Raw genomic sequence first — 22259 nt, forward strand, 5'->3', positions numbered from 1 at the left:
CTCGGAGTACACATGACTTCCAGTCCCCGGGCGCCTCCTGGAGAGCAAGGACACGGGGGAGCAGAGGTGAGCTGGCACCGGAGGCTGGAGGGGATCCCCGAGCCCGGGATCGGTGCGCGGTAGAGGAAGCTTGAGGGTGGGAGCTGGCGCTGGGGCCGGGGCTTCCCTCGCGGAGGCGCCGCCAGCTCCTACCCGGGTGCTGCTTCACGGAAGCGCTGAGGAGCGAGGCAACAGCCCCTCTTCTGCCTCCCGTAGATGATCCGAGCCGCGCCGCCGCTGCCGTTTCTGCTGCTGCTGCTAGTGTCCTGGGCGCCCCGAGGCGAGGCAGCCCCGGACCAGGACGAGATCCAGCGCCTCCCCGGGCTGGCCAAGCAGCCGTCCTTCCGCCAGTACTCCGGCTACCTCAAAGGCTCCGGCTCCAAGCACCTCCACTACTGGTCTGCCGCCCTGCCTCCCGGGCGGGACTGGGAGGAGAGATGACGGATGAGGGGTGGGGGGTAGTTCTGCAGACCCCTGAGGACGCCTGGGAGCCGGGAGGGCCGGAAAGGACCCCTGCAACTGCACCAACACTGCCCTGACACCCCTTCCCAGGTTTGTGGAGTCCCAGAAGGATCCCGAGAACAGCCCTGTGGTGCTTTGGCTCAATGGGGGTCCCGGCTGCAGCTCCCTAGATGGGCTCCTCACAGAGCATGGCCCCTTCCTGGTGAGTGGACAGCAGGGGTAAAGCACAGTTCCTAAAGAAAAAGGCTGGGGAAAGGGAGAAACGGACTTTGTGATTTACCAGAAAGTTTCCTTCCTTCTAAGTCTTGGGATTTTCCTCTATGCCATTGGCTTTGCTGCTTGTACCTCTCAGGGGTTTTGCCCACACGTAAAGTGCCTCTCACGGTGGCCCTTTCCTTCCACCCAGCTGGCCCTTGGGACTTACTCAGCCATCTCTTTCCTCCTCAGGTCCAGCCAGATGGTGTCACCCTGGAGTACAACCCCTATTCTTGGAATCTGGTATAGCTGGAGCTGTGGGTCCTGTGGGGGTGTCTGGGCACTTGGATGGAGTGGCAGTTGACTAATTTTTCCCTCCCTTCTAGATTGCTAATGTGTTATACCTGGAGTCCCCAGCTGGGGTGGGCTTCTCCTACTCTGATGACAAGTTTTATGCAACTAATGACACTGAGGTGAGTCTGGTGCCTGCCCATCTGCCCCAGGCTCCCCAGTCCTCCATCCATGGCATGATGCTGGGAGAGAGAGCATGGCCTTGGAGTCCACTTTTCGCTCTGTCATATGCTTGTGGTATGGTGGCCAGTCACTTCCTCTTACACAGACAGGGTGGGTTGATGTCATTATCTCTGAAGTTCTTTCCAGTTCAAATACCAAAGCTTCCTGATTCCCTCTGTCTTGCTCCCCCATCCCCAGGTCGCCCAGAGCAATTTTGAGGCCCTTCAAGATTTCTTCCACCTCTTTCCGGAGTATAAGAACAACAAACTTTTCCTGACCGGGGAGAGCTATGCTGGCATCTACATCCCCACCCTGGCCGTGCTGGTCATGCAGGACCCCAGCATGAACCTTCAGGTGCAGGGCAGCTGCAGGAGGGAAGGGAGGCACCTTGAGGCTGTGGCCTTGCAGTTAGCAAGGTCAGACTGGTCAACAGCCCCATCCAACCCAGCTCCCTGCATACCCTCCCCACCACCAGCTGCCCTAGGTCTGTCTAGTGTGCCTCCCACAACAGGAAACTCATCTGTCAGGCTGCCAGCTCTGTGCTTTGCATTGAGTGACTTTCCACACCCAACCGCCCCCATAAACCACCCTGGGTTTCAGCTTCCGGATTGCTGAAGGTCTGGGTGTTAGGGTGAGGGAGGCTCCTCCTCTTCGCCCTCCACATGAGCTGAGCGCCCTGGGTGTTTCACAGGGGCTGGCTGTGGGCAATGGACTCTCCTCCTATGAGCAGAATGACAACTCCCTGGTCTACTTTGCCTACTACCATGGCCTTCTGGGGAACAGGTATGGGATAGGGCAATTGGGCAATCTCTAGGGTCACATGATCTCGAGTCTGTCCTCCAGGCACATGATATGACAGGCCCAGCCCAGGTTTATGAGCAGCAGGTGGGTTGCAGAAAGAACACAGTGCTGAAAGGCCAAAGAATAGAGATCAGATTTTTCTTTTTTTTCTTTTTTTTTTTTGAGACAGAGTCTCACTTTGTCATCCAGGCTAGAGTGCAGTGGCGCGATCTTAGCTCACTGTAACCTCCACCTCCCAGGTTCAAGCAATTCTTGTGCCTCAGCATCCCAAGCAGCTGGGACTACAGGCACGTACCACCACACCTGCTTAATTTTTTTGTATTTTTAGTAGAGATGGCATTTTGCTGTTGGCCAGGCTAGACGCGAACTCCTGGCCTCAAATGATCTGCCCGCCTTGGTTTCCCAAAGTGCTGGGATTACAGGCGTGAGCGACGGCGCCCAGCCAGAGATCAGATTTTTTTTTTTTTTTTTTTGAGACGGAGTCATGCTCTGTCGCCCAGGCTGGAGTGCAGTGGCCAGATCTCAGCTCACTGCAAGCTCCGCCTCCCGGGTACACGCCATTCTCCTGCCTCAGCCTCCCAAGTAGCTGGGACTACAGGCGCCCGCCACTTCGCCCGGCTAGTTTTTTGTATTTTTTAGTAGAGACAGGGTTTCACCGTGTTAGCCAGGATGGTCTCGATCTCCTGACCTCATGATCCGCCCGTCTCGGCCTCCCAAAGTGCTGGGATTACAGGCTTGAGCCACCGCGCCCGGCCAGAGATCAGATTTTAAAGGAACTAAGGAGGCCTGTCTGTATGACCCTGGGGCACCTCTTTGGGAGCTAGCTTAGGTGACGTGCAGACCATACCCTGTGATACCTTTCCTAGTCTCCTAGGGTCAGGGAGGTTGGTGGGAGGTGGGGGTATGCTCGCCTCCTCTGCCCTCCTCTTCCCACCAGAGGCTGATGCACTTTTCACTCTCATCTCCTACAGGCTTTGGTCTTCTCTCCAGACCCACTGCTGCTCTCAAAACAAGTGTAACTTCTATGACAACAAAGACCCGGAATGCGTGACCAATGTGAGGTTCTGCCGTCACTCTGCATCAGCCCTCCCATCCCTAATCCCAAGAATGGGACCACATTCCCTCCTTGGGGACTCCTTGTTCTCCATCCCTCATTGCCTTCTTGCACCTTTAAGCAATAGTGTTCTCTGGGACATGTGTCTAAGTGTGTATTCCCACCACCACCTCCTATGGCGGCAAATCCCATAACCTGTGTGAGGGAGAAAGGACTTCTTCACATTTATCAAACACCTGCAGTGTGGCGGGCACTGTGCTGAACTGTGTCTATGTAGATTACTTAAGCTTCAAGATTCCCCCTCAAATGAGATCGTACTACCCACATTTTCCAGATAAGGAAACCTGAGGGCCATGAATTTTGAAATCACTGTCTGAAGTCAGTGTTGGGAGGCAGTGATGCTAGGATTTGGACCTAGGGCTGGGAAGATTCCTGCCACTGAGCCTCAGTTTCCCTACCTGTGAAAAAAATGTGGGTGAAGAGGTGAAATTCAAGAGCAATAAATCTTGGGACAACTTGGTGGGGTTGTGGAGAGGCTAGGGATCTGTAAAGCATGGTGGCTCGGTGTATCATTGCAGCTTCAGGAAGTGGCCCGCATCGTGGGCAACTCTGGCCTCAACATCTACAACCTCTATGCCCCTTGTGCTGGAGGGGTGCCCAGCCATTTTAGGTAGGTGCTGCTGGGTGCCCCTGGGGCCAACCCCAGCCCCATCTGGAGGCTCCACCCATCCCCCCACCTCACATGCAGGTATGAGAAGGACACTGTTGTGGTCCAGGATTTGGGCAACATCTTCACTCGCCTGCCACTCAAGCGGACGTGGCATCAGGTGTGCAAGGGCGTGGGCTTCCTCCTGGTGAGGTGGGGACGGGGGCAGGGGCAGGGAAGCAGAGGCCCTGACCCTCTGTGTGTGCCCTCCAGGCATTGCTGCGCTCAGGGGACAAAGTGCGCATGGACCCCCCCTGCACCAACACGACAGCTGCTTCCACCTACCTCAACAACCCGTACGTGCGGAAGGCCCTCCACATCCCGGAACAGCTGCCGCAATGGGACATGTGCAAGTGAGGCTCTGTGGCCACCTGTGACTGGGGGTGGTGGGTTGCTGGGGCTTGTGGGCACTAGCAGGTTCCCAGGGATCTTCTGTGTAGGGTTTCTTGATGAGATGAGCTGTACAGGATGTTTAACATCCATCCCTGACCCCTCAGTGGATTGACAGCCAATTCTTTTTTCTTTTTTAAATGTTAAATGTTTTTGTTTGAGACAAGGTCTCACTCACTCTGTCACCTAGGCTGGAGTGCAGTGGCGTGATCACAGCTCACTGCAGCCTCGAACTCCTGGGCTCAAGCAATCCTCCCACCTCCCCAGTAGCTGGGACTACAGATGCACACCACCACCCCCGGCTAATGTTTGTATTTTTTTGTAGAGATGGTGTTTTACCATATTGCCCAGGCTGGTTTCGACTCTGGGGCTCAAGTGATCCACCCACCTCAGCCTCCCAAAGTACTGGCATTACAGGCTTGAGCCACCCCGCCCACCCCCAATTCATTACGTAGCCACATTGGTTGTTGTTTCACAGTTCACTACAGCCTCAACCTCCTAGCTCAAGCGATCCTCCGACCTTAGTCTCCTGAGTAGCTGGGTCTACAGGCACATGCCACCATTCTGGGCTGTTTTTAAAAAATTTTTTGTAGAGACAGGGTCTCACTATGTCGTCCAGGTTGGTCTTGAACTCTTGGTCTCAAGCAATCCTCCCTCCTTGGCCTCCCAAAGTGCTGAGATTACCCACCCAGCCACCACATTGGTTAATAACTATTACTTCTGACCTGGCGCAGTGGCTCATGCCTGTTATCCCAGCACTCTGGGAGGCTGAGGTGGGCGGATCACCTGAGGTTAGGAGTTTGAGACCAGCCTGGCCAACATGGTAAAACCCCATCTCTACTAAAAATACACAATTAGTCAGGTGTGGTGGTGGGTGCCTGTAATCCTAGCTATTCAGGGGGCTGAGGGAGGAGAATCACTTGAACCCGGGAGGTGGAGGTCGCAGTGAGCCAAGATCATGCTACTGCACTCCAGCCTGGGCAACAAGAGTGAAACTCCATCTCAAACAACAACAACAAACTATTACTTCCATGTCCAATCTCCTGTGAGCCCCCCACCACCGCAAGTAAAAGGGTGACACTGGGCCCATCTGGGGCTGCTCAGGTCCATTTTGATTGGTCAGTGCTCACACTCTACCTTGTTATATGTTGTGACTCTCACACCTGCTGGCCCCTAGACACTAAATGCCAGATGCATCCCAGTCCCTGTAACAACCAAAACGTGTCCCTGTAGGTGTTTTTTGTTTTGTTTTGTTTTGTTTTGTTTTTTGAGATGGAGTAACTTACTCTGTTGCCCAGGCTGGAGTGCAGTGGTGCAATCTTGCTCACTGCAACCTCTGCCTCCCGCCTCCCTGCCTTAGCCTTCTGAGTAGCTGGGATTACAGGCATGCACCACCATGCCTGGCTAATTTTTGTATTTTTTTTTAGTAGAGATGGGTTTTCACCATGTTGGTCAGGCTGGTCTCGAACTCCTGGCCTCGTGATCCACTCACCTCGGTCTCCCAAAGTGCTGGGATTACAGGTGTGAGCCACCGCACCTGGCATCCCTGTACATTTCTAAATGGGGATGAGTTGAGGCTCTCTGAATCCCAGCCCATCATCCAGGTCAGTCCTAGAGAGGTGGCCCCCCAAAAAGAGGAGTGGAACCCAGCTGTCTGCTTTCTGGGTTGGAGCTTGGAGATAGGAGAGAAGGTCTGATCTGTTGACTACTTTTCGCCCCTACCTGGTCTTCCTGGGGCCTGCGCGTATGTTCCCGGCAGCTTTCTGGTAAACTTACAGTACCGCCGTCTCTACCGAAGCATGAACTCCCAGTATCTGAAGCTGCTTAGTTCACAGGTGAGTGGGGACAGCACAGCTGGATCCACCAGCAGCCTTAGGACCCCAGAGTAGCACAGCAAGCTGGGGACCCTTTAGACTTCCTGTCAGGACAAGGGAAGCTGAAACTCCAAAAGGTGAAGCCCAGGGTACTGTGACTGGTGGGGTCAGAATTTGAACCTGGGTTTGTCCCCACCCATGCTGCACTGCTATAGGAGGCCAAGTGGTCTGGATCAGCCAAGGAGCCTTAAGGGTGAGAAGAGCTTCATTCATGCCAAAAATGGGCTAGCTGAGGTCCAGGGTGGGAGGAGACCTTGTCCAAGGTGATATAAGAGGCACTGGCAGAGCCAGGTTAGGACCGGGTTCTGTCCAGCACAGTGGTTCATAGCATGGGCTCTGGAGTCACATGGCCTGGGTGCAAGTCCCTGTACTAGACACATAATCTTGGGCAAATTTCTTTTTTTTTTTTTTTTTTGAGACGGAGTCTCGCTGTGTCTCCCAGGCTGGAGTGCAGTGGCGTGATCTCGGCTCACTGCAAGCTCCGCCTCCCGGGTTCACGCCATTCTCCCGCCTCAGCCTCCCAAGTAGCTGAGACTACAGGCGCCCGCCACCACGCCCGGCTAGTTTTTTGTATTTTTAGTAGAGACGGGGTTTCACCATGTTAGCCAGGATAGTCTCGATCTCCTGACCTCGTGATCCACCCGCCTCGGCCTCCCAAAGTGCTGCGATTACAGGCTTGAGCCACCGCGCCCGGCCGGCAAATTTCTTAAATATGAGCCTCAGGTTCCCCATCTGTAAAATGGGGATAATGGTATCTACCTCATAGGTAAAACATTTAGTGGAATACTGGACATGCAGTAAGTCATCAGAAAAAAACATGAGAATTCCCTGGTTCGTGCTATCTGGCTCGGCCCCTTGAATTCCCTGAGGGGTAGGCCTTGAACTAGGGAAGGGCTAAAGCCTGGGCTTGTTCCACACCACTCATTTTCACCCCGTCCTGCTTTAGAAATACCAGATCCTGTTATATAATGGAGATGTAGACATGGCCTGCAATTTCATGGGGGATGAGTGGTTTGTGGATTCCCTCAACCAGAAGGTAAGACAGAGATTCCTGGCCCTGGATAGGGGCTGCTGTGGAGGATCAGGGGCGGGTATGCCTGGGAGTGGCTGGCTGGCTACCTGGCTCTGGTCCACAGAGGGCAAGTGTGGAGGAATTCCCAGCCCTAAGGTCTTGCTGGTAGCTGTGAGCAAGGATGCAGCTGCTGTAGGCTGATGTCTTTCCTGATGGGGCAGATGGAGGTGCAGCGCCGGCCCTGGTTAGTGAAGTATGGGGACAGCGGGGAGCAGATTGCCGGTTTTGTGAAGGAGTTCTCCCACATCGCCTTTCTCACGATCAAGGTAGGGACTGGGCCTGCTGAGGGATAACTGGGCCGGAGGCGAAGGAGCAGGACCCACCCGTCCTTTCCCTCTGGCTGCCTTTTAGGCTGGGTCATGGGTCACCATCTGGCCCCTGTATGGGCAAGCTTTTTTAGAGAGGAGTGGGGAAGGTTCTGGGAAGAATAAAGGGCTTGGGATGAAGGAATTCCCCACGGGTGAGCAGTTATATGGGGAGGAGGGAATGGTGGGGGTCAGGAGCTCACGAACATTGCTCCTCAGGGCGCCGGCCACATGGTTCCCACCGACAAGCCCCTCGCTGCCTTCACCATGTTCTCCCGCTTCCTGAACAAGCAGCCATACTGAGGACCACAGCAACCAGCTCCACGGCCTGATGCAGCCCCTCCCAGCCACTCCTGCTAGGAGAGTCTTCTTCTAAGCAAAGTGCCCCTACAGGCCAGGTTCTGCCTTCAGGACTGCCCCCTTCCCACAGCCCTGTGCATCCCAGACTGGGCCAGGGTCTCCCACAGACAGCCTGGGGGCAAGTGAGCACTTTATTCCCATAACAGTTCCTGAATGGGGTGGCCTGGCCCCCTCTCTGCTTAAAGAATGCCCTTTACGATGCACTGATCCCATCCCAGGAACCCAACAGAGCTCAGGACAGCCCACAGGGAGGTGGTGGACGGACTGTAATTGATGGATTGACTGATTATGGAATTAAATTGGGTACAGCTTCAAACCCCGTCTTCTCTGTGGCACTGGGGGTTAGAGGGGGCACTACAGGCTATGAATGTGGGAAAAGAGGGGCTGAGAGGAGTTGGAGTCCTGAATGACAGCTGCCAGCGTGGGGGTTGGGGGCTCACACAGCTGCTGTGGAGGGTGTGGGGGCAGTGGACGCCCCGATGTCGGCAGGCCGGTTCTTCTCAATCACCTCTCGCAGCCCTTTGGCAAAGTGGAGATCAGCCCCGATGGTGAGGAAGCCCTGTGTGGGGGACAGGGGAGCCTCATTTATTCATTCAGTTACTGAGGCCAGCGTTTAGAGATCAAGAGACAGAGTCTTTGTCTTTCAGGGACTCAATCTAATGGATAATTCCATGTCAAGGTGCTAAAATGAGGTTGTAGGAGTGTAGACTATGGGTGTCAAGGAGGGCTTCTTGGAGAAGGTGACCTCTGAGCTAAGACCTGAACGGTTAGTAGGTATTGGGATGGGAGAAGAGTGCTCCAAGGAGGAGTCACCGTGTGTGCAAAGGCTTTTAGGAGTCTAAGATTAAAACGGGAGGGGACGGCTGGTAATGGGGGAGCTGGGGTCAGGTAGTGGAGGGCACTGGGGAACTATAGAGAGAGGGGAAGGCCCTGCCCTCCTTCCCCATCCTGCCCCTACTCACCGCATGGTTCGTCACCACTTCACGCACAAAGTTGATGCCCTCAGGTAGTGGGATCTGCACCCCACGCCAGGTCCGCTCTGTGGGTGGGAGCACCCCGCTCAGTCTGGGCCCGCCCAGTTCACCCGTCCTTTCTTCCTCCGTCCTCACACCCCAGCCTTACCGTTGAGCATGGGCATCACCCCGATCTGCAGCATGGTCTTCAGAGGGGCCTGTAAGGGGATCAGCTGGGGGGGCAAGGGGGGAAACAGGGCAGCCAGTCAGGGGTGGGTTTAGTTGCCCATGGGTGAGCAGTTATATGAGGAGGGAATGGTGAGGGTCAGGATCTCACGAACCCAGCCCAGCCTACCCACCCTTCCCCACTCACAGCCAGCGACTCCAGTGCAGAATGGTTGGAATAGATTCGGAACCTGTGGGAGAGAAAGAAGCCCTGTGGGCAGGAAGCCTGGAAGCTCCCCTTCCTCAGACCACCCAGGCCTACCTGCCAGAGGTGCCTGAGTTGCAGGCTCAGATGCCCCACGTAGGCACCTTTCCAGGTGCTACAACTTTCCAAGTATCCTCGGGCCAGTTATGGCTGCCACTTGGGTTTCCTTTTCTCCAAGGCTGCTACTTTTTATTTATTGAGCACTTCTAATGTGCCAGACTTCTGCTGGTAGCTTTGCAGGTGTTATTTATTTTATGTAACAAAACTCACATTGCTTAGTTCCTGTCAGACACTAAGCGTATTTATTTTCTTTTTTTCTTTTTATTTATTTTTGAGACAGCGTCTCACTGTGTTGCCCAGGCTGGAGGGCAGTGGTACAATTTAACTCGCAGTGGCTTTGACCTCCAGGGCTCAAGTCAGCCTCCCACCTCAGGCTCCCAAGTAGCTGGGACCGCAGGCGTGCATCACCATGACTGGCTAACTTGTAAATTTTTTTGTGGAGACGGGATCTCACTTTGTAGCTCCGGCTGGTATCGAACTCCTGGCCTCAAGTGATCTACCTGCCTTGGTCTCCCAAAGTGTTGAGATCACAGGTGTGAGCCACTGCACTCAGCCAACATGTTTAAAAAGTTAATATTAGTAGGTTGGGCGCGGTCGCTCGTGCCTGTAATCCCAGCATTTTGGGAGGCCGAGGCGGGTGGATCACAAGGTCAGGAGATCAAGACCATCCTGGCTAACATAGTGAAACCCTGTCTCTACTAAAAAATACAACAAAAATTAGCCGGGTGTGGTGGTGGGCGCCTGTAGTCCCAGCTACTCGGGAGGCTGAGGCAGGAGAATGGCGTGAACCCGGGAGGCGAAGCTTGTAGTGAGCCGAGATTGCACCACTGCACTCCAGCCTGGGCGACAGAGCGAGACTCTGTCTCAAAAAAAAAGAAAAAAAAAAGGTAATATTAGTAAACTGTTTTAAAATACAGTACCAACTGGTTCAGTCCTCATAACAAGCCTAAGGAGTGGGCACTATTACGATTTGTACTTTATAGATGAGGAAAATGAGGCCCCACAAGGTTACGTAATTTGCCTGAAGTCACACAGCTGGGAAGTGTCAGAACTTGCCTCTAAAATCTAGGGTCCTAACCTACATTATCTCCTTTAACCTTAGAACAGCACTGTCCAGTCAGATTTTCTATAAAATGTTTTGTATCTGCATTGTCCACTGTGGTAGTCACTAGCCACATGTGGCTAATGAAATGTGGCTTAGTACAACTGAAAAACTTTAATTATAATTAATTTAAATGTAAATAGTCACATGTGGTTAGTATCTACCATATTGGACAGCACAGCCCTAAAAGGCAGACGCTACTTTTACCTGTATTAAACACATGGAGAAAATGAAGCCTAGAAAGACAAAATGGGCTGGGTGCGGTGGCTCATGGCTATAATCCCAGCACTTTGGGAGGCTGAGGTGGGACAATCACTTGAGCCCCAAGAATTGGAGACCAGCCTGGGCAACAAAGTGAGACCCTGTCTCTACAAAAAATAAAATAGTCAGCCATGGTGGTGCATGCATGTAGTCCCAGTTACTCGGGAGGCTGAGGCTGGAGGATTACTTGAACCCAGGAGGTCAAGGCTGCAGTCAGCTATTATTGCAACACTGCACTCCAGCCTGGGCAACAGAGTGAGACTCCGTCTCAAAAATAAATAAATACAATAAAAATAAAATAAGGCCGAGCGCAGTGGCTCATACCTATAATCCCAGCACTTTGGGAGGCCGGGGCAGGTGAATCACCTAAGGTCAGGAGTTCGAGACCAGCCTGACCAACATGATGAAACCCCATCTCTACTAAAAATGCAAAAATTAGCCGGGCGTGGTGGCGCACACTTGTAATCCCAGCTACTCAGGAAGCGGAGGCAGGAGAATTGCCTAAACCTGGGAGGCAGAGGTTGCAGTGAGCCAAGATCGCGCCACTGCACTCCAGCCTGGGCAGCGTGAGACTCCGTCTCAAAAAAAAAAAAAAAAAAAAAAAAAACAATAAAATAAAATAACATTTTTCAAAAAGAAAGATAAAATGGCCTCAAGATCACAAAGCCGTGTTGTGCTGAGGTTTTTGTCAAAACCCATGTTCTGATCTTTGCTGTGTGACTGTGGGCATGTTATTTAACATTGCTGGACCCATTTGTTCATCTCTCATAATACCTGCCCTGCCTGCCTCTGGGACATGTGAGAATGCAGAGGAGTTAGATTTTACCAAAGCACTTTAGCATGCATTAACAAAGATAGACCCCAGCTCTCAGTGACTTATAGGTATGAACGAATTTTAACTCAACATCCCTGTGGACAGGTGTGATTGTCCTCAAGACACTGAGGTGCAGGGAGGTGCGCCTGCATACCTGCGCAGGTCCAGCTGTGTGCGCAGGGCCTTCCCCCGGAGAGCCATCTTGGCGCTGAGACGGGCGTCCTGCAGGAACATGGGGAGGAGGATGTTACCCAGAAGGTCAGTAACCCACAGTCCATTTTTCCCTGACCCCCAGCTAGCAGCCCCCACTCCAGGACCCATACCATAGTCATGCTGGACAGCTGGACCTCAGGCTTGTCGGGTGGGACCAGGGCGATGGTGACGCTAGCAGTGACAGAGACGGTGGTGCCAGAGGGCTTGATGGTGCAGCGTGGTGGGGCCAGGACCCGCAGCTCCAGCTTCAGTGGGGAGTCAATCACTGCTGGGCTCTGGGGGATGAGCAGCAGGGGCGGGTCAAGTCCCTGCCGTTTCCTGTGGAGCCCCCAGGGAAGAAGAGGACGAAGGCAGGTGCAGCTTCTGCCTCTGGGGACTCTCATATTGCAAATACAGAGACAGCTCTGGCTTCCAAAACCCTCAAATCTGCATCTAGCCTTCATGCCATTGCCACACAAAGAAACAGCAATGTATTCTTCTCTTTCTGCTTCCTAAATACATCTCAATATTCAGGCCCATCACCAATCCAGACTCTTCGTGGATGTCCTTTTTGCATTAGTATCTCTGCCCCTTGCCATGTCTTCTGTTTTGGATACGGAGTCTCACTCTGTTGCCCAGGCTGGAGTGCAGTGGCACGATATCGGCTCACTGCAACTCTGTCTCCCAGGTTCAGGCGATTCTCCCGCCTCAGTCTCCCAAGTAGCTGGGATTACAGGCGCCTGCCGCCATGCCCAGCTAAGTTTTGTATTTTTAGCAGAAATGGGGTTTCACCACGTTGGCCAGGCTGGTCTCGAACTCCTGACTTCAGGTGATTCGCCCACTTCGGCCTCCCAAAGTGTTGGGATTACAGGCATGAGCCACCATGCCCAGACCACTTGCCATATTTTTGCTTTCTCTCTCCTTTCTTTTTTTTTTTTTTTTTTTTTTTTTTGAGACAGAGTCTCTGTCGCCCAGGCTGGAGTGCAGTGCCATGATCACGGCTCACTGCAGCCTCAACCTCCTCAGCTCAAGTGATCCTGCCACATCAGCCTCCTGAACAGCTGAGACCACAGGTTCATGCCACCATGCCAGGCTTATTTTTGTATTTGTATTTTGTTTTTGCTTTTGTTTTTTTGTAGAGATGGGGTTTGGCCATGTTGCCCATGCTGGTCTCAAACTCCTGGGCTCAAGCGATCTGCCGGCTTCAGCCTCCCAGAGTGTTGGGATTACAGGCGTGAGCCACCATGCCTGGCCATATCTTCTTTCTCTAAACTGCTATGCTTTCTTCTATAGGCAGTGAAGGAATACTATAAGATGCAACTTGCCTAATCTTCACCAAACATGATTCTAAACACTGTATATGTGTTGGCTCCTTTAAACCTCACAAGGACCGGGCACGGTGGCTCACGCCTGTAATACCAGCACTTTGGGAGGCCGAGGCGGGCAGATCACAAGGTCAGGAGATCAAGACCACGGTGAAACCCCGTCTTTACTAAAAATACAAAAAATTAGCCAGGCATGGTGGCGGGCACCTGTAGTCCCAGCTACTGGGGAGGCTGAGGCGTGAACCCGGGAGGTGGAGCTTGCAGGAAGCTGAGATCACGCCATTGCACTCCAGCCTGGGTGACAGAGAGAGACTCCATTTCACAAAAAAAAAAAAAAAAAAAAAAAAAAAAAAAAAAAAAAAAAAACTCATAATAACCACGTGAGGCAGATATTACTGCCAATTTTGTTGTTGTTGTTTATTTTTTACAAATTTATTTTTCACAAATTTATTTTTCAGGCTGGGTGTCATGGCAGAGAATTGCTTGAACCCAGGAGGCAGAGGTTGCAGTGAGCCAAGATTGTGCCACTGCACTCCAGCCTGGGTGACAGAGTGAGACTCCGTCCCCCGACCCAAAAAAAAAAGATCTGACTAAAAATTTATTTTTCAATAGAGACAGGGTCTCACTATGTTGCCCAGGCTGGTCTCAAACTCCTGGGCTCAAGCAATTTTCCTACCTTGACCTCTCAAAGTGCTCAGAGTATAGGCATAAGCCATCATGCCCAGCCATATCCCCATTTCTGAGATGGGAAAATTGAGGCACAGAGAGGTTAAGTAACTTGTAGAGGTTATGCAGTCATTCAGTTTCAGAACTAGGCTTGAAGCCCAGGCAGTCTGACAATAGAGACCCTGCCCTTAATTTCTTAGCCATGAATTTGATGATGATAATGACTGAATTATTTCTTCTAAAATTTGTAATTTTGCTGGGCGCAGTGGCTCACACCTGTAATCCCAGCACTTTGGGAGGCCAAGATGGGTGACCACTTGAGCCCAGGAGTTCAAGACCAGCCTGAGCAACATGATGAAACCCTGTCTCAACAAAATTTTAAAAATTAGTGGGGCGTGGTAGCACAAGCCTGTAATTCCAGCTAGTCAAGAGGCTGAAGCAGGAGAACAGCTTGAGCCCTGGGAGGCAGAGGTTGCAGTGAGCCTAGATTGTGCCACTGCATTCCAACTTGGATGACAAAGTGAGACACTGTCTCAAAAAAATAAATAAATAAAATGTGTAACACTCTCCTCCCCAATACACAAATAAACAATAGTATATGTTAATTATTATTAAAGCCCTCACACTTGCAAAGCGTGGGTTCTCGCTGATCCTCACAGCAGCTCTGCGAAGGAGATAGGGCAGGAAGGAGCAGGAAGGGGAAGCCTCCTTCACAGACGGAACAGCCACGACAAGGCGAGGGCGATTGGCCAAAGACAAGAGGCCAGAGCCCTGTCTGAGTGGCTGCCACTGGGGGCCCCGCCTGCACCCCTCCCTGGTCTCACTGGTGTGCAGGTGGCCCTATCCCTGTCCCCCGCCAGCACTCACCAGCAGGACAATGCTCCCAAAGTAGGTGGCCCTCAGCAGTATGTCCAGGTCATGGGGCACCTGAACAGGGGAATCAGGAGTGAGGGAGTGAGCTCTGTCACAGACCCTCTTTTGCCCATCCCACACACAGGCCCTGGCATACCTTGTCCCCCACCAGCGACAGTTGCAGGGCCCCCGCCCGGAAGTAGCTCTCCATGGCAGAGTCGAAGAAGAACTCAGAGAAGGCCACATACACCATCCGCTCCTCCTCCTGCAGCTGGGGCTCCACCGCCCGGTTGGGGAGGCTCCAGTTCCTCTCGGTCAGGGGGAAGAAGGCCCCCTGGGGTGGGGCATTCACGGTCAGGGTCAAGGCAGACTGGCCTGGCACCTGGACTGACAGCAGGTGTCTCCCAGCCCTGTGCTAGGCACTGTGGGGAGACAGTGGGAACCCAGCTGCTGTTCTTGGGGCACTCACAAGCACATCTCTTAAAAGGCATTGAAAGGAGGACACCTGCTATCAGGGGGCGAGCCCGTCACACTGGAAGAGGGAGGGTCAGGAAAGGTTTCATGGAAGAGGTGGCATCTGAGTGGGTCTTGAAAGCCAGAGGCAGTAACAACAGCTACTATTTACATATAGTGTGCATACTCATGCTTCTGTGCCAAGTACTGTAAGCTCTTCACATAGATCAACTCCTTTACTCTGCATTAACTATGTGTGCTTTCTTACTAGATTATTTCCATTTACGTGTTAGGAAACTGGCCAACTGAAAAGTTATGCTTAGGGCCATGCAGCTAGTCAGTGGCAGAGCTAGGATTTGAACTTCAGGCATTCTTTTTCTTTTTGTAGAGAAGGAGGTCTCACTATGATGCCCCAGCCGGTCTCAAACTCCTGGGCTCAAGCGATCCTCTGGCCTGGGTCTCCCAAAGTATTGGGATTACAGGCATGAGCCACTGCACCCGACTGATTCTAGCTCCCAAGTCTGCACTCTGAAACTGCTATACTACTCTGGGAGACCAAAGGTAGTGGCTACACACTAGCTATGTGGCCTTGGGCAAGTGATGTCACCTCTATAAGTAAGTCTCCACATTCTTAAAATGAGGATGATGTTAGTACCTGACTCACAGGGTTGTGAGAGAATGAAATGAGATGATTTGTGTAGAAATTTGTGTCCAGCTCCTTCAGGGGAGTTGGGGAAAGACCGTGCATGAGCAAAGGCCCTGAGCTGGGAAGCGAGGGTCCAATTTGGGAAAGAGCAGCTGCAAAGAAACAGGATGAGATATAAAAGGTGGGGCCAGGTAAGATTAACAGGGCTCAAATACCAGACCCAGGAGGCTGAACCTAATTCTGTAGTAATAGGGAGCCATAGCATTCTCAGCAATGAGAGTGGCCTCATCAGAGCTGTGCTTTAGGAAGTAAAATCTCACAACTTAGCGGAGAAAGCGGTCCTGTTAGGAGGTCAGAGGTCATACACCAGCCCGAGCAGCTCACCCGGAAGTCCATGTCCAGGTTGCTGGTGGAAGCCACAGGATCCTTCATGAGGGAATAGTCAATGCCAACAAGCTCATCCACAGAACTGCGCACTGCAGGAAGAGGCTCAAGTCACTCACAGCTGTGTGATGTGGGACAAGGTGCTTAACCTCTCCAGGCTCAGAGTCCCACCCATAAAATGAGGATACATCCCTCGCAGGGTTGTCAGGAGGGTCAAATTAGTTTTATGTGGAAAGCACTTAGGGCCTGCTGTGTAGTAAGTGCCCATTAATGTTAGTTATTATTATTACTACTACCACAGAGGTTTCATCAAATCACTAAAAAGATGGCATGGGGGCGCCGCGCACAGTGGCTCACACCTGTAATCCCAGCACTTAGGGAGGCCAAGGCAGGCAGATCACCTGAGGTCAGGCATTCGAGACCAGCCTGGTCCACCATGGTGAAACCCCGTCTCTACTAAAAATACAAAAATTAGCTGGGCGTGGTGGTGGGCGCCTGTAATCCCAGCTACTCGGGAGGCTGAGGCAGGAGAATCGCTTGAATCTGGGAGGTGGAGGTTGTAGGGAGCCAGGATTGCACCACTGTACTCCAGCCTGGGTGACAGAGTGAGACTCCATCTCAAAAAAAAAAAAAAAAAAGAAAGAAAAAAAAGATGGCATGGGGTTCCTTTCCCTTGGTTTCTCCTACCTCCTCCTTCTCTTCCCCTGCCTGTGTGTTGGGTGTGATGGGACAATAACTTTGCCCCACAGTAGACAGAGGTCATGGCTTAGAAAAAGGGAATTCATGGCCAGGCACAGTGGCTCATGCCTGTAATCCCAGCACTTTGGGAGGCCAAGGTGGGCGGATCACGAGGTCAGGAGATTGAGACCATCCCGGCCAACGTGGTGAAAGCCTGTCTCTACTAAAATACAAAAACTTAGTCGGGCATGGTGGTGCACGCCTGTAGTCCCAGCTACTCGGGATGCCAAGGCAGGGGAATCGCTTGAACCCGGGAGGTGGAGACTGCAGTGAGCTGAGATCGCGCCACTGGACTCCAGCCTGGCAACAGAGTGACTCCATCTCAAAAAAAAAAAAAAAAAAAAAAAGGGAAAAAGGGAATTAATGTATTCATGTTAATTGAGCACCTATTAGGTGCTAGGTGATGAAGACAAATGGGACACCAGTGATTAGCACGCACATAATGAGGACCTTGACAACTATTCTCTCAGATAATCCTCACAGTAACTCCAGGAGGAAGCGCTGCCAGGCAAGTGAGGAAACAAGCACTTTGCCCAGAGAGAAATGAGCACTTTACCCAAAATCACACAGCAAGTCAGCTCCAGGGGCCACATTTGAACCCAGGACTGTTTGACAGCAGGGCTTGGAAGGGGCCTGCTCTGAGGTGCTGCATGACAGCTGCACACCTGGCCTCACCCCCAACCAACTCACCAGGCACGGTGTCCAGGAGGGCGTTGAGCAGGACCGTCCCTGCGTGGTAGAGTACGGGGCAGATCTGCGAGGTGGGAGCCAGAGTCAGGGCCTTCTCAAAGTGAGACCAGGCCCACCCTTGCCACCCTGCGACCTGTCACTGCCCACACCTGCTGGTTGAGGAGGAAGCGCATCCCTGAGGTGATGAACGTGGAGAGAAAATCATACACCTTCCTGTGAGGAAAGGAGAGGCCGGGTGAGCCCAGAACCTGCCTCCACCCCAGTCCAGGTCCAGGAGAAATCAGAGACCAGGGAAATAGTGGCAGTGGGATTCCTCAGCATCAGCCTGAATAACAGGTCCTCCACATAGGTTTTCCAAGAACCAGGCCCAAATTCCCTCTCCAGCATAATTCTCAAGACCTCCCGCTGGTCCCATCAGCCAAATGAATCCACCCACATTGCCTCAAACCCGCTCTGAGCATCCCCACATCCATCCGCTTACTGATCCGCTTACAACCCTTCCACCCTCTGCGTTCCTACCCTGTATTTCCCCATCTGAGCTCAGATGCTTCCTCTTCCAGGCAGTCTTCCCAGATTCCTCTCCTCTGAATCCCCAAAGCACTTTCTTAGTCCTTCTCTCCAGGCCCTGATAACAAATGCTTTTTATTCCAGATAGGCTCTGAGCTTCTTCCTGCATCCTCAGGGCCTGGCATACACTTTGATGAATAAATAATACTGACAGTATACCAACACCAGGCAATAATCCATCATCTTCTTTCCCCAACTGTCTTCCAGAACAAGAACAGTATCCCCTTCTCAGCGGCAAAAATAAAAAAATGGGCCAGGCACAGTGGCTTACACCTGTAATCCCAGCACTTTGGTAGGCCGAGGCAGGCGGACCACCTGAGGTCAGGAGTTTGAGACCAACTTGGCCAATATGGCAAAACCCTGTCTCTACTAAAAATACAGAAAAAGTAGCTGGGCATGGTGGCGCATGCCTGTAGTCCCAGCTACTTGGGAGGCTTAGGCAGGAGAATCACTTGAACCCGGGAGGCGGAGGTTGCAGTGAGCCAAGATTGTGCCACTGCACTCTAGCCTGGTGACAGAACAAGACTCCATCTCAAAAAAAAAAAAGTATTATTTTTGTTATTATTATTTAGACACCAATTATTGAGAATCCAGTACATGGCCAGCTGTGCATATTAGTCCTCACAATTACTCTTATCTAAGTGGCCAGCACTTAAATATGCATTTATCATATGCCAGGTGCTGTTCTAAAATTTTTTTTTTTTTTTTTTGAGATGGAGTCTTGCTCTGTCGCCAGGCCAGAGTGCAGTAGCACAATCTCGGCTCACTGCAACCTCCGCCTCCCGGGTTCAAGTGATTCTCCTACCTCAGCCTCCCATGCAGCTGGGACTACAGGCATGTGCCACCACACTCAGCTAATTTTTGTATTTTTAGTAGAGACAGGGTTTCACCACGTTGGCCAGGATGGCCTCGATCTGTTGACCTCATGACTCGCCCACCTTGACCTCCCAAATTGCTGGGATTACAGGCGTGAGCCACCGCACCCAGCCTTGTTCTAAATATTTTTACATATACCAACACAAATAATCCTGGCAATGACCTTATAAAATAGGCTTTATCATTATCCCCATGTTACCAATGAGGATATTGAGGCACCGAGCTTCAGCGATGTGGCCAAGTTCACACAGCCAGGAAGTGACAGAGCTGAGCTTTGGACACAGTTGGTCTGATTCCCAAGCCTGTGCACTTTGCATTGTGCTAGGCAGATGAGCTGTGGGGCTCAAAAGGGGTAAGCTGGGGTTGGGGCTGGGGCTTACTTGAAGGTTCCCCCGAAGGCCGCGTGCATTCTGGAGACAGAGGCCTGGCAGGAGACATTGGACACTTTCATCCGTCCAGCAGGATCCCGGGAGAGCTCCAGACCAGTGCGGATGGACACACCCTCAGCTGAGGCGTTGATGTAGCCACCATCATAGCTGCCAAGGGCGTTAATATTCACTCCAGGTAGGAGCTCAGTTGAGTCTTCAGTGCCCCTTGCATCATGATACCTCCTAATAAGGTTTCACTTCCTTCCACACATCCTACCAAACCCTCCTATCAACTCTTATGAAATGGGTATGCTTGTCCCCATTATACAGATGAAGAAACTTAAACTCAGGAAGGCTAAGGGGGCTGCCCACAGCCCCACAGCACTTCCAGCCCTCCCTACCAACTCTCCACTCCCCTGAGGGTGCTGGGTCCTTACAAGAACCAGTAGAGCAGCTGTCTCCGGAAGCGCAGCCCCAAGGAGGCATTGGTGATTTGTAGCATCAGCTCCTGCTGTGGCTGGAAATCGAGCTCGGAAGATGTCAGCTGCAGCTCTGTGACCTTCACCCTACGGGAGGCCTCAGGGTCAGATCCAGGGCCAAGAAGAGGGAACTCCCCCCAACCACAGGAAATTTGTCTGCTCCCCTTTCAAGTCCAGGTCTGGGGAAGCGGGAGTGGGTAGAATGAATTCTTCCATTGTCCCTCAAGTACCCAACTTAGACTTGGGTGGCTGAGAGATGAGGTCTTCCTGATGCAGGTGTTAAAAGGGAGCTTCACCCCATCACTTAGAAGTCTTGTTTGTTTGTTTGCCGGGCGTGGTGGCTCATGCCTGTAATCCCAGCACTTTGGGAGGCCGAGGCGGGCAAATCACTTGAGGTCAGGAGTTCGAAAGTCTAACTCTTCACTATGTTGGCACATAGTGAAACCCCTGTCTTTACTAAAAATACAAAACTTAGCAGAGCGTGGTGGCACGCGCCTGTAGTCATAGCTACTCGGGAGGCCAAGGCAGGAGAATCACTTGAGCTGGGGATGCGGAAGTCGCAGTGAGCCAAGATCGCGCCACTGCACTCCAGCCTGGGCAACAGAGCAAGACTCCCTCTCAGAAAAAAAAAAAAGAAAAGTCTTGTTTGCTTGCACCCCCTCCCCTCCCACACCCTGGGGTTCCCTCACCCGGTCTTTTAATGGAGTCCATTCACTTTGCCTCCATCACCTAAGCTCCGCCCTCATATCTCAATTCCCTTATTCCCCCTCCCTCATCCTAAACCATACTTAGAGTCTTCAGTTCCCCCACCCCTCCCATTATCTCCACCCGGTGCCCAAGACTCCACTCTCATCTATTGGCAAGTTCCTTGACTCCACCTTTCTGGTGCTCTTCGGCCACGCCTCACATCTACCGGTCCTGCTTCCTTCCTGGCCCCCTCGACGTTTTCAAAGCCACGCCCATCTGCCCGGTCCCGCCTATGTTGGCTGGCTTGGCCTTTATCTTTTCGGCCCCATCCGGTTTCTTAAGTCGTGCCTCATCGATTTGGCCACGCCCCCTCCCACTCAGCCTCCAGTCTCCCGAGACCCCGAGATTTCTTGGGCCCCGCCTCCACCGCCGAGGCCCCGCCCCGGATCGCGAGGCCCCGCCCCCCACTTACTCAGAGATGTTGTAGTAGAAGTGGCCTTCTTTGCCCCGCAGGTCCGGAATGGTGATGGTCTCCAGCTCTTGTTCCAGAAAGCGCAGTCCCTCTTGCTTCACTGAGGCAGCAGCGAAACCCTTAGCTCCCGTGCCCACTGGGGCGACCCCAACCCCGTCCGCTCCCGTCCGTCCCTGTCTGCCCCTGCGCCTTACCCAGCTCCAGCGCCTTGGAGGTGACGCGGATCTTGCAGCCTGGGAACTCTGCGTGAGCGCCTGCCAGCAGCGCCAGGAAGAGAGCCCCGAAGAGGGCCATGGCGAGCGGGCCTGGGGGTGGGGTGGGGTCGCAGGAGTTATCTGAGCCGCTTAAACCCATTCCTTGGACGTCCAGCCATAAGTGGGGACTAGCCTGGATCGTGGCCCTCCAGATAACTCTTCGGGGAACTTGGAACCAATAATCTTGCCTCCATTTGGCAGATGTGGAAACTGAGGCTCAGAGAGGCAATGCGACTTGCGTTCTGGCTCCCAGAGGATTTGGGACACGGGGGAGGGGACGTCCCCAGTTCCCTCGTGCTACCGCCGCGTGATGAGTTTGGACCTCCAGGGGACCAGTCCCCACACCCCCAACAACCTCCCCTTTCCTTTAGCGGTGGGCTCGCGCAGGCTTGCACGTTGCCACGGCAACGACTGCACGCGCATTCCTGGAGGGTGGCTTGCGGTCTCCTAGGCCTCGCGCCCGGGGAGGAGACGAGGTGGCCGACCAGACCGTGGGCTCCCGGGTCTCCCGGCTCCCTCAGGTCCTAAATCTCTCCCGTTAGAGAGTCTGCCTGGAGCCCATGTTAGCGTTCTCCTTCATCGGCTCTCCTCCCCACCCCGGCTTCAGTGCACCACGCGGCTCGGCGAGGGACTGTGGACGGGATGGGGACGCGCCCCAACTCACTCAGCGGTGGAGCTGGGGGACGGCGCGGTCACGTGGGGTGGCGGGCAGCTCAAGGTATCCGGGCGACGGGGTCTGGCGGGCAGGGCTGTTCCAGCCGCCTTTATAAAGCCGGGCCTCCCCGACCCCTCCTCCTCCTCTCTGCAGCTCTCCCCTCCTCCCTTGGGGGCTGGGAGGGGACGGGGCGGGACGCTGGCAGCCAGGAGAGTGGAAAAGGCTGTACAGAGCCCCGTGACAAGTCCGGCCGCTGTCTGGACAAGTGGGGGACCCAAGCCCAGGGAGAGGGAAGGAAGTGCAGGAGCCCTCCCATTCAGCCCCAACAATCCCGCTTTGCTGGGACCTCGGTTCAAATTACAATTACCCATGTCTTCCTGCAGGATCTTGGGCAAGTCACTTCACTTGGGTCACTGACCCTCAGTTTCTTCCTTCAGCGAAATGTGCACGATGATAGGAACTACCTCTTGAGCCTTTATTGCAACCAGGTCCAGGCACAAAGTCAAGGAATATTTTTTCCTTCCCTGCCACCCACAATCATCTCAGGACCTCCTTGCCTGGCTT

General features: G+C 53.0%; 2 protein-coding genes across 5 annotated transcripts; one reads left to right on the forward strand and one right to left on the reverse strand.

Annotated features, from left to right (window-relative positions):
• The first annotated feature begins 21 nt into the window (after positions 1-21).
• Positions 22-8087, forward strand: CTSA (cathepsin A). Of its 2 annotated transcripts, none has more exons than XM_005569203.4 (15): positions 22-112; positions 256-437; positions 592-703; positions 949-999; positions 1083-1169; positions 1408-1563; positions 1901-1992; positions 2982-3066; positions 3643-3734; positions 3813-3891; positions 3984-4123; positions 5920-5995; positions 6981-7070; positions 7268-7372; positions 7631-8087. In XM_005569203.4, exons 2-15 carry the CDS (start codon positions 256-258, stop codon positions 7712-7714), a joined length of 1431 nt encoding a protein of 476 aa, XP_005569260.3. In that variant the 5' UTR covers positions 22-112; the 3' UTR covers positions 7715-8087. The 2 variants fall into 2 exon arrangements, with proteins under 2 accessions (XP_005569260.3, XP_005569258.3); XM_005569201.4 differs by having other exon boundaries at positions 22-66.
• On the reverse strand, positions 8023-21781 carry PLTP (phospholipid transfer protein). 3 transcript variants are annotated; one of them, XM_005569195.4, is made up of 16 exons: positions 21705-21781; positions 20981-21091; positions 20787-20886; positions 19586-19714; positions 19161-19316; positions 17487-17550; positions 17338-17401; positions 15910-16001; positions 14584-14760; positions 14442-14501; positions 11715-11879; positions 11546-11613; positions 9098-9140; positions 8894-8957; positions 8734-8810; positions 8023-8330 (listed from the first exon to the last, which is right to left on the reverse strand). In XM_005569195.4, the coding sequence occupies exons 2-16, from the start codon at positions 21078-21080 to the stop codon at positions 8208-8210; spliced, it is 1482 nt and encodes a 493-aa protein (XP_005569252.2). In that variant the 5' UTR covers positions 21081-21091; positions 21705-21781; the 3' UTR covers positions 8023-8207. The 3 variants fall into 3 exon arrangements, with proteins under 3 accessions (XP_005569252.2, XP_045218975.1, XP_005569256.2); XM_045363040.3 differs by lacking the exon at positions 21705-21781 and having other exon boundaries at positions 20981-21300; XM_005569199.4 differs by lacking the exons at positions 20787-20886; positions 20981-21091; positions 21705-21781 and adding an exon at positions 20506-20592.
• Between the last annotated feature and the right edge of the window lie 478 nt (positions 21782-22259).

This window comes from Macaca fascicularis, chromosome 10 (genome assembly GCF_037993035.2).
Source record: "Macaca fascicularis isolate 582-1 chromosome 10, T2T-MFA8v1.1".
Taxonomy (NCBI): Eukaryota; Metazoa; Chordata; class Mammalia; order Primates; family Cercopithecidae; genus Macaca; species Macaca fascicularis.

Bases quoted from the DNA above. Each gene is read 5' to 3' on its own strand.
- PLTP (XM_045363040.3), bottom strand. From the start codon at position 21,140: ATGGGTTTAAGCGGCTCAGATAACTCCTGCGACCCCACCCCACCCCCA. The intron at 16,002-17,337 runs GTGAGTTGGTTG...CTCTTCCTGCAG, and splicing joins CCTCCTGGACACCGTGCCTG to TGCGCAGTTCTGTGGATGAG. The intron at 8,331-8,733 runs GTGAGTAGGGGC...TCCCCCACACAG, and splicing joins AAGTGGTGACGAACCATGCG to GGCTTCCTCACCATCGGGGC.
- CTSA (XM_005569203.4), top strand. From the start codon at position 256: ATGATCCGAGCCGCGCCGCCGCTGCCGTTTCTGCTGCTGCTGCTAGTG. The intron at 1,170-1,407 runs GTGAGTCTGGTG...CCCCATCCCCAG, and splicing joins ATGCAACTAATGACACTGAG to GTCGCCCAGAGCAATTTTGA. The intron at 3,892-3,983 runs GTGTGCAAGGGC...TGTGCCCTCCAG, and splicing joins TCAAGCGGACGTGGCATCAG to GCATTGCTGCGCTCAGGGGA.